The sequence below is a fragment of the Idiotropiscis lumnitzeri genome, chromosome 1 (genome assembly GCF_059441095.1).
Source record: "Idiotropiscis lumnitzeri isolate Australia: NSW breed Sydney's pygmy pipehorse chromosome 1, RoL_Ilum_1.0, whole genome shotgun sequence".
NCBI classification, from domain to species: Eukaryota; Metazoa; Chordata; class Actinopteri; order Syngnathiformes; family Syngnathidae; genus Idiotropiscis; species Idiotropiscis lumnitzeri.
Window position 1 is genome coordinate 38,144,416 of NC_142391.1, and position 10,472 is coordinate 38,154,887.

The following is a 10,472-nucleotide window of genomic DNA, read 5'->3' on the forward strand; positions in this document are numbered from 1 at the left end:
GACCTGACATCGTAATGGCAGGAGTAATCTTGCGAAAGATAATATACTAATTTAATTTCCAGAGAGCCACCGAAATGTAGTGACAGGACGCCGCCATATTTGGTGTATGAATAGCGCACGTGGCGCGGATAATAACAGTGCGCGGTTGACTTCTATGCCTCGCACACTGAGCACTGATGGCACCTGAGCCCTGAAATGATCAAACATGTTTGATACTCGGCGCTCCTGCACACGAGGCAGGGTTGATAAATAAATACAGAGTGCTGATAGGATGAGGGCCAATGACGCATTGCGTGCGCTAGACTTTAAGGACAGTGTGGCGCATCCATGGATTATACAAAATAAGATAAGAAAGCTGCCCTTGACTACAATTAATTTTTCACAAATTGGGAAGAGTATGTAGTTTTAATCCGAGTAGGTTACCTGTATGTAATGTCAAAATGTTTCTGCAATGATTTTGAGTGGATATCTTATTTGAAGCAAAATCACACTCAAAGTCAATACTAATTTCACATTAGCATTTAAATGGGTTTCAGACTGTAGCATTACCGATGTTTTTAACACAAAACAGGTTACATTCAAAAATACATTTATTTAGTTTTGTTGTGTGTTAAGTTTTACAGAAAACCATTAAAAAGTGAAAAGGCACACTCTGGGATGGCAGAATCACAAACGTTACACACTTGCTATGCGAGTGAGATGCTGCATTCAAGTTACTTTCACAGCATCTGGAGCTTGCAAACGCATCGCAGTTTTGCACATTTATCGTTTCTCTTTAATTATATCGTGTTGAAGACTGAAAGAAGACAATCTAAATCATGATCAAATCTCAATTAATTGTTCAGTCTTTCAATAAAGTAATAAAACAAATGTACATCTTAAAGGGGAAGTTAATTCCAAAATTTTCTTTGCGATAATGTTTTTTGCATCCCAACTAGTCCCAACATACCATTCTGATCAATATTGCGTTCGTGGAATACGAAATAAGCAGCATCCGGTTTTGACCATCTCAGGGGCAAACATTTTGCCACTTGATGTCGACTTTAATAAATGACATGACATTGGCTCAGGGCTCATGAAACATCCAATTAAGGCTCACTTGTTTTTGAAGATTGGTCATGTGACATTTGCAAGATGAGTCGTGATTGGACATTACATGAGCCTTGTGCGCCTGTGATGTAATTTTCATGCAACAGCAAATGGCCGCCCCTATGAGATAGACAAAAACGGGAAGCTTTAGGTGCTTCATTCATATTCCACAATTACAACATCAATCAGAATACAATGTTCAGACTGATTGGCCCTATTTCATATTATTATTAAAACATATTACTGTAAAGACATTTTTTTTTTACTTTCTCTTTAAGTATGTTGTTTTTGTCAATTAAACATGGTGGCAATAATGGAAAATAATAATTAAAAAAAATAATGATAATCAGCTAGACTGATTAGACAGAAGGCATTCTTATTCAACCAACCTCTGCTCTTTAACCAGGTTAAATGTTAAACAGAAAACAATTTAAATGTTTCAGTACTAAGTCTGTAATACAATTTCATGTGTTTAGCAACATGTTCTTTTTGTGCCTCTAACCACTAATTATTCTATTGAGAATCAGTACAACAAAAACACTTGATGTGACCTAGAGTACAAGTCTGTTTTGCTTATTGTGAAACCCAAGATCTTTTTCTCTTATGCTTCCCTTCGATATAAGGGTCCTATTTGAAGCAGATGATCAAAAGCTTTGACACAAAGCCAGAACAGTAATGAGCATAGGCCGCTTTCTGAGGTAATGATGAGCCCTCCTGTGAAACTGTTCTCATAGGCTGGTGTGATTGTGTTTAGAAAAACAATTACAGGTACTTTAAAAAAATATATAAAAAATTAACATCTATATGCATTTGTGCAGTACTTTTTTCAGTCATGTTTCACTTCTCATTGTTGTATGTAAAGTACTTCACTTATGCTTGGTATTGTGCGTTTGGAAATTGTTTTGTGTGCGCTCGCGTGAAATAAAATTACTTGGCTGTGACGATGAAAGATGTGCTTGACTAAGTGGGCCCTCATGGCAAAGATAAAGTAAATCACATGTCTGAGTCTGACTACATTCCCAATTATGCAGGCCCACGTCAAAACACTGATCACATCTAGAGACATTACAACGCAGGGATTGGTATTTGCATTCTTAAACACAGTTAAAATCATAATGCAATGTTATTCATACAATACCTGGTCTGCCCCGAATGGAGTGATGTTTGACTTGACAGTCCCAACACCCAATGCGATAAAAAACAGTCCACTGTAAACTATCGGGCCACAATAGGGTGAACGGATGGGACAGGTCACATTGCTTGGAGGGGTACTGTTTGTGCTGAGACACTCAGCGGGTTGCACTGGAAATGCTGCCTCTTCTCCGCATATATTTACTCTGGTGTCATCATTTGAAATGAAAGGGAAAAACAGAATACCTATAAAGTACAAGATCAAACTTGAAGCAATAGTGCAAAACTTTCCAAGGTATGCATCCGCCAACCAGCCTCCAAATGGGGATATCAGGTAAGTAACCCCCATGAACACCAGAGGAGCCTGGCTCGCTTGTGTGCCCTCCCAATAAAAAGGACTACTATTTAAAAATAGGACAAGGTTGGATGTAATGCCATAGAACGCTATCCTTTCCAATGATTCGGCCAGCAAGATAGCAGCACATGCAAGTCTTCTTCCCTGGAAAACGGATGGAGGTGAGGTTCTCACATTAGTCCCATTATCCGAGTCCAAGAGAGGGGTGCTCTCGTTGGTTTGCTTGTTGATCACCATCGTCAACTGAATTGATAACTTCCTTCCTTATATAAAGACTCCAGTCCTGCAACGGAGAGTACAAGAGAGTTTAACAATGACCAAAACTGCTCGTATCCGTTGAACAGCGTCGACATTAATAATCGAAACCAACAGTCTGGCTGAGAGAAACACAAGACATGGTCATATCACGTTCATATTGGCACATAACTTGTGAACCGTAAGCTAACTTTAGCATACTGACAGTTTGGTTGGAGTTTAGGTGTACATTACCGTCAATATTAATGTTACGCGTCCACCGGGTGAGTTATCTCCATTAACCCTTGTGTTGCTTATCCTTCAAACGTTCACTTTGTCGATGGAGAACTGGAAGTCGCCCAGAAGTGTCACAGCACAACCCCGTGACACTCCAGCAGTCAACAAGCTGTTGGATTTGCGCGTGGTTCCAGAAGCGATTTATAATACACATGTGACCCTGTCCCCTGTGCGAGCCGGTGCATCCCTATCTTTTGGAAGTCTGCTAATACGCCTTTGACGTCACAGAATTGAAAGGAGGAAGTGGAACTTCATAGTCCACACGCAGACACGTTTTGCGTGTCGCCACCTTTACTGTTGTGATAAACTTGCGGCAAACGTCAAGTACTTGCTGGTTCAAATGTTTGTTCACCGACTCATTGCAGCGTGCAGTTTTGAAGTCGGGGGAAATGTCATTTTGCGCCACCAGTCAGTTGTTTCTAAAGCTATGCGTTTCCAGGGAACCTTAAGAGAGACGGACAAGTAAACAGTCCAAGAAAATTCCCAAGCAATGAGTAAGCCACCAGGAAACGTGTTGGATCAGGCTTGCTAGTCTGCAGAATTAGCACGCACAGGTTATCTTCCCCCTTATATTTACTGACGCATATGCGTCTATACTAGTCCATTATTTAAAAAAATGAAATTACTTTTTCTCGCTTGTCTCGAACCCAAATCAGGGAACCGCACTACTGCTGAGCGAATCAGGTAATTTACCTCTTCTAGTAGTTACATGTTTCAGGTAATGCATTGATGATTAAGGTGAGATCGCATTAAGCATGGAGCGCAACAGCAGAGCTCAGGAGTTAATCGTTAACCCGGGCAGCATCCATCCCTCTTGTTAAAGTTCCCGTCTTGCTTTTTCCACATTGCTCCTGCTTCCATGGTCTTCTGATTGTGACCGTTTCAGCTAAAATACCGTGGGTTGTGTGCAGAAGTGCTCTGAAAAAATAGGGGAAATTTTATTCAAATTAATCAACCTAACAGGGGCACGCTTAAAATGTCCAAACAATGGACTTGAAATTAGCCTTATTTTACTGTAGTGATCTACGGTGGCTGCCAAAAATATTCATATCGCTTTAACTTTCCCCCCGTCTTTACTACAAACGTAAATATATTTTAGTACTCGAATTGTATGTGGCAGATCAACTCAAAGAGTCACACAATTGTGAAGTGTACATATAACAAATAGTAGGGGCATGCAAATTGCTAAATATTCAGCCCTGAGTCAATACTGTGTGCAGTGCACACAACCACCTTTGACTTACAGCTGCAAGTCTTGGTTGAGGTTCACCTCTACCAGCATTACACATCCGCCCACTAATGTTTTCCATTCTAATTTGCAGACTATTTGACAAGTTAGTTTAGATAGACATTGTCTCTTTGTCTCTTACCTTTTTAATTCTATGAGCTCCTTGTACATATTGCTGGTGAACTAATCTCGTTTAATAAGATTTATTAACTAGTCTTTTCCATTGCACATCAATCTTGTTTTAATGATTCCAAAAATAATAATCTCGCCATTAGTGAAGAGCCTTTTTTGCTTGGTCAGGATGTGAGCCAATTTGAATAATGCTTTTGTTCATGCACTGGCCATTTTTGAGACTGTTGTTTTTGGCAAGTGCAGTACTTTTTACATTACGTACATTCTCTCAAAGTGTCGTCATTTGTGTTTACCCTAAAGCATAAGTGTCAAACTCCAGTCCGAAAGGGCGCTTTCCTGCATGTTTTCAATCTCCACCGGCTGCAACACACCTGATTCAAATGATCAGCTCATCAGCAATCTCTGAAGAAGCGTGATAAGTATCCTGCTCATCAGGTGTGTTGCAGCCGGGAGAGATGGAAAACATGCAGGAAAGCGGCCCTCCAGGACCAGCGTTTGACACCCGTGCCCTAAAGCATCTCCACAAGGATGATATGGCTCATATGCCACCTACCCATAACATGTATGTCGGAGTGGTGACGTGGTATTAGTGTCAGTTGAACAGGAGCATTTATAGTGAGTCCAATTACGGGTCCAGATGAACAGTGTTGGGAAACATTTTGTCTTAAAAATCGTGCATCCGTTATTTTCTTTACAATTCACAATTAGTCTCTTTGTGTTGGTTTATAATGTGAAATCCAAATAAAAGACATTGAAATTGTGGGTGTTTTGTGGCAAAATGCTGAAACGTTCACGTTCAAATACTTTTATAAGCCACTGTATTTATTAAATGACAACGCAAAGGGTAATTAATCCAAATACATTCCCCTGTCCAAATTTGATTAAGACTTCCCATTCAGTACATCCATCTATCCATTATCTGTACCGCTTCTCCTTACAAGGGTCGTGGGGGGTACTGGAGCCTATTCCAGCTATCTTCGGGCAGTAGGCGGGGGACACCCTGAACTGGTTGCCACCCAATCGCATCCATTCAGTACATGCGAGACATAAATAATTATAAAGAATGACAAGTTTTTAAGAAGCATCCCAACGAAAATATGCATGTGTACATTATTAGGTTTTCAAACATAAGCTACCCAGAGTATGAAACACACTTTATGGTTAAAATCTCAAATAAGATGTTTGGCACAGATATCCTATCATGAACACAGCAATAGACTTACTTTTGCATTTGTATTTGTTTCATTGTATTCATTTATTTACACAGACAACAAAACAACATGACATAACCAGTATAGTAGGAAGAGATTGAGCACTGTGACAAGAAAACCCAGATAAGATTTAGGATCAATATCACCTCATTATACATCTTCATCTACGTGCTAACAATAATAAAAAATAAACTTAATACATTGAAGGTATACAAGAAAAAAACATTAAGGAAAATACATTAAAAGCTGCGTGTTTTACAACATACAGTGCAGTGTGAAAGTACAGTAATACCTTGTTTATCGTTGTTCATTGGGATCCCCCCCCGTGAAAAGTGAAAAACCGCAAAGTTGAAGTTGAGTTTCTTATTATTATTACTTTTATTGAATTATTTTTTATTTATTATTGGATTCACACCTTTATCTCACCGTTGTGCTCTTATTGGTCAATCTCACAGCCGGGAACCGTTCTGCACCTTGTATCAGTGTACGTGGGTGTGTACAAAGCCTCAAAGTTTTTTCATATCCGAAATTACGTGTCTTTCTTCAATATGGCTGTATTTTTCTTTTCTTTAATCAATATTTTGGACAAAATGTGTGAAACACTGAAGCTGCGAAAAGTGAAGCACACCGTGGCTAAGGATTATCGTCTTATCCCCTTTAAACTTTTTCCTCTTTGCCACATTTCAGGCTTCAAACAAAGACAAAATTAGATTTTTGGGGGGGAAATAATCAACCCTGAGTGGCACACAATTGTGAAGCGAAATGACATTACTAAGATATTTTGAACTTGTTTTACAGTTGCAGGTGATTTGCATCGCTCATATGAAGGTTATGAACATCTCTGTTGAACTGCAAAAAAAAAAAGGATCTAAAGGCCAAAGGAAACTGCGAAGACTGTATTGTGTAAATAAATTTGCAGATTCAGTATTCATTTATGTTAAAACTTGGTAGGTGGTTAATTTGTATGAGGAGGGTTGCTGAGTAGCAACCCTGCAAAATCTTTTTTGCCATTAAGGTAGGAAGGACATGTGCCTCCTCAATTATGCTCTAAGAGTTTTAAGGCAGTCATGATAAGTTATAATTTGTGATTTGTAGATAACGCCAATAGATTTGCATACTTTATTACTAACATGGTGAATATAATTTTCCCAACTTAAACTCTCATCAAGACCCAACGGAAGAGATTTGAGGAATTCAATATCTTCCTATATAGACTAGTTTTTCTTTTTGAGTTATTTTTGTTTGTTTGATATATAATAAGGTTAGATTTATTCACACAGAGATACCTTGTTCAATTTGAACCATTTTGAAATATTACCTTTCCAAGAATTAGCTTTTGCCATAAGCACAGTGAAATCCAAATGCATGCGAGAAACATTACATTTTGTATTCTCTAAAAAGTATAAGAAACATTGAGGAAGTGGCTGCTGCCACCTTATTTATATGGAACAGGAAGGATCCTAGAATGGAACCCTGTGGGACTCCACGTGTAAGGGTCTGACAAGCATCTGTTTATGCAAATAAACTGTTGCCTATTTTGAATATAATTTGTAAACCATGTATTAGTAGTAACATCTTTTCAAGTAAGACATTGTAATTAACAGTGTTGAAGGCTTTAGATAAATAAAAAAAGAAACTACAGCTTTCATCAAGTGGTACAGTACATTTAGGAGTGCGATTTGAAATTGTGTCTTTATTCCAGTCAGGCTCCCTGTGGCTGAGTAGTGTAGCTAATGGATAGATACACATAATATTTGTCACAAGAAGCTTTGCAGTCATAAAGGCAACGTAGCCCTTGGTCTTATTTTCAATGTGGTTTATTCTACAGTGGATATGAGTCAACACACCAGTGTCCAAACGGAAGGTTTTTGTGATATAAAAAAAAGACACCAAGATTAAGAATTTAAAAACATTTTCCACCATTAATGTGATCTATAGTGTCTGGTAAGGTTAAAATGTGATTGGTTAATTTTGAAATCAGCCACATCCCCAGTTATTAGCGAGTACATGTTTGTGCAACTGCACTATCTGAATTGTTTGTTTTATACATCGCCTCTCAATATTTTTATTTATTTTTTCAAATGAATTGCACACGCTTTAGGTCACATTAATGGTGGTAAAGGTTTGGTCTATTTTTTTATTATTATAAACCTAGTGTTTGAACAGCGGTGTAGACGTTTTACATTCACTGTATCTGCATGTCAGAAAATGATGCCGTGGCAGAGATGTGAAAAAGTATTTGTCCGCTTCCTGATTTATGATATATTTTATTTAATTAATAATTTTTATGTCGGGATATTTAGATTTTTTTGGTTGGGTATATTTCTTATACTTCAATGTTTCATGTCATCAAACTATATATATTTAAAACCACACAAAAACAAGCAAAGTACATATTAAATGCTGTCTTGTAAATGATATTATTCATTAAAGTCAAACAATTCCAAATCATATTTAATTCCCCTTATTTCCAGGGCCCACATTGAATCGGCAGGACACACATGTGAGCTCAGACATGCAGAGGATTTTGAGTCTCCTACTGACGTGGCAAACCTGGAATCACAAAATCCTCCTTTTGAGGGTGCACTGGCCATTCATTTATTCAAAGCAGGCAGACTTCTGCTAGGTAAAATGCATGCTTCTCTTTGATTGGTGTTTACCCTGTTCAACCATCAAAAAGATTGGGAAACCCTGTTCCCTTTCCCATATATGCCTGAATATATGCCCATTTATGTGTAACCTTCAAAACAGACATCCAAGTACCCTTTGGCATTATCTTTGGTGGAACAGACATCAATGAAGATGTGAAAGTTGAGACGAGACGAGTGGTCATGGAAAAAGTTCTACAGAAAGCACGGTGATATTGCTGAATATTAGTATTATAGTGAAACTATGACTCTCTCATCATCTTTTCGTTTGACACGTCACACAATGTTCTCAGTGGGCAAAAAGAAATTGGAAAAATCGGTGAAAGCCACCTCAAACGTTGTTCCTGAGGCTGCAATACAACTGCCATCTTTAGTAATGGATAAGAGATGCTCTAAGCGTAGGCCATTTTTTTATCTTCACGGTTTAAAGTCAATGTTATTTTCTTGTATTACTTTTTTTCAAATGTAAACAGACAAGAGGGTATCTTGTCGCGCAAATCTTAGTAGCCTATGAAAGTTCGGACATCTATGCAATTGCCTCTCTCTTGTACACTTGACATGCAAACCTCGCTGTCATCTGTTAGCCTACTGGCCACTTTATGAAACCCTCACATGCAGATAAATCCCCATTATTATATATTTTTTGTTTCTTTATTCCACCCACTTAACCTTTTTTTATAATTAGGAACAGATTTGAATTTTTGTAGCTTTCTGAAGTGTTTTTTTTTTCTTTTTTTTTTTTTGCCATTGTTGCTTGCCTCCTTTTCATCTGTTGGAATCAATGCTGCATATACAGGGCCTTAAAGCTAATTTATGACCAAGTATTTTATTTTTTATGTCTTCTGCAAAAGTGGGGATGACAATAAAATTTATTTTTTGAACAGGTTTGCTGTTGCATTTACGGAGAAAATGAAAAAGGAGGCTGAGATCTATTTGGTATATATTTTTTTTTATTCCATTGGACCTACAGTATTTTAAGTGCAGTAATTGCTTCAATGCTAGGTCTGTCGGCCTACGGGTCTTTGTTTTCCCAACCAGTTACAATTATTTCCCTCTTAAAAGGTGATTTATTCACGTGCTAAATTATTCACAACAATGTTTACTGTGTGTCTGTATACATCATCTTTCATGCTCACACAAAGTTAAAACTAACATAAATATATGTCAGAGATGGTACTTTATTTTAGATAAAATGTAGACTTTTAGACGACTCAATTAGTACACTACAAGCCACTATATCCTCAAAGAAAAATGGTATTTATTTATTTGCATTTATGGTGCATCAACAAACGGCAGGAATGACTACTTCAATGAAAACAACAGAAGGGCTTTTATTGGAGACAATAGACTGCATACCTAATGCCAATCCGGCATTAAAACAGTATTACATTGTTTTATTTTCCGATTACATGCTCGCAATAAATTGCAGATTGAGGCTTGCGGCATGCTTTATTTGTCATTTAGTGCTAGCGGTAGGTTGACGGGACACACATTCTGCCTTTTACTTCACAGAAGAAAAAACATGAGTGGATCCATTGTGATAACATTCAGCCATTTTCTTTTCAATCTACTCTTGATTTAATATGTAGAAATTCCAATTATCGGACTATATTTATCTTCTTAAATGATAAATTTAGTCTAAAAATCTTGACAGTTCAAGATAATTGCATTGTCTGTCATTTATGAAGCAGTTACTGTACTTAATGATAATATAAGTGTTCTGAACAAAATTATTTATTTTACCACTCTTTATGTCCCCCCCCGACCCTAAAGCACTGCCAGAGAAGCAAAATCTTTGTCCAGCCTCAAGGTAAGCTCTACAACAAGAGCATTCATGTCAGACGTGTTCATCTCCGACTCACTCATTTTGCATTATTCATCACACATTCACAAATTCTATTAAATAATTGTGTACAGTATTTGGATGAATTATATAATGAAATCATGCAAACCTATGCATATATTTAATATTCTAAAAAGTTTGAATTGAGGTAAATGCACTTTTCCTGTGTTCTTTACATTTTCAAGAGCTATTGAACTTTTTTTTGCCGTGATCAGTTAAATCAATTTCTCTCTCTGCCTCCCTCCCTCCCTCCCTCTCTCTCTCTCTCCCTCCCCCTCTTAGCCCCCCCCTCTCTCGCTCTCTC

At 37.7% G+C, this 10,472-nt stretch overlaps 2 protein-coding genes across 4 annotated transcripts in view; one reads left to right on the plus strand and one right to left on the minus strand.

Moving 5' to 3' along the window:
* The window catches only part of slc15a4 (solute carrier family 15 member 4), a 25,371-nt gene extending 21,407 nt beyond the window's left edge, over positions 1 to 3,964 (minus strand). The window contains exons 1-2 of one of the 2 annotated variants that reach the window (XM_088299683.1): positions 3,800 to 3,964; positions 2,228 to 2,858 (exon numbers count right to left, since the gene is read on the minus strand). In XM_088299683.1, the coding sequence (XP_088155809.1) occupies positions 2,228 to 2,812 (585 nt within the window). In that variant the 5' untranslated portion in view covers positions 2,813 to 2,858; positions 3,800 to 3,964. Of the gene's footprint in view, positions 1 to 2,227; positions 2,859 to 3,064; positions 3,681 to 3,799 lie in introns of those variants that run through there. The other variant, XM_088299682.1, reaches the window with a different exon arrangement.
* glt1d1 (glycosyltransferase 1 domain containing 1) overlaps positions 3,368 to 10,472 on the plus strand; it is a 23,722-nt gene continuing 16,617 nt past the window's right edge. For both annotated transcript variants that reach the window (XM_088299684.1, XM_088299685.1), the window contains exons 1-5: positions 3,368 to 3,790; positions 8,152 to 8,303; positions 8,429 to 8,534; positions 9,210 to 9,261; positions 10,099 to 10,135. In XM_088299684.1, the coding sequence (XP_088155810.1) occupies positions 3,723 to 3,790; positions 8,152 to 8,303; positions 8,429 to 8,534; positions 9,210 to 9,261; positions 10,099 to 10,135 (415 nt within the window). In that variant the 5' untranslated portion in view covers positions 3,368 to 3,722. The remainder of the gene's footprint in view (positions 3,791 to 8,151; positions 8,304 to 8,428; positions 8,535 to 9,209; positions 9,262 to 10,098; positions 10,136 to 10,472) is intronic.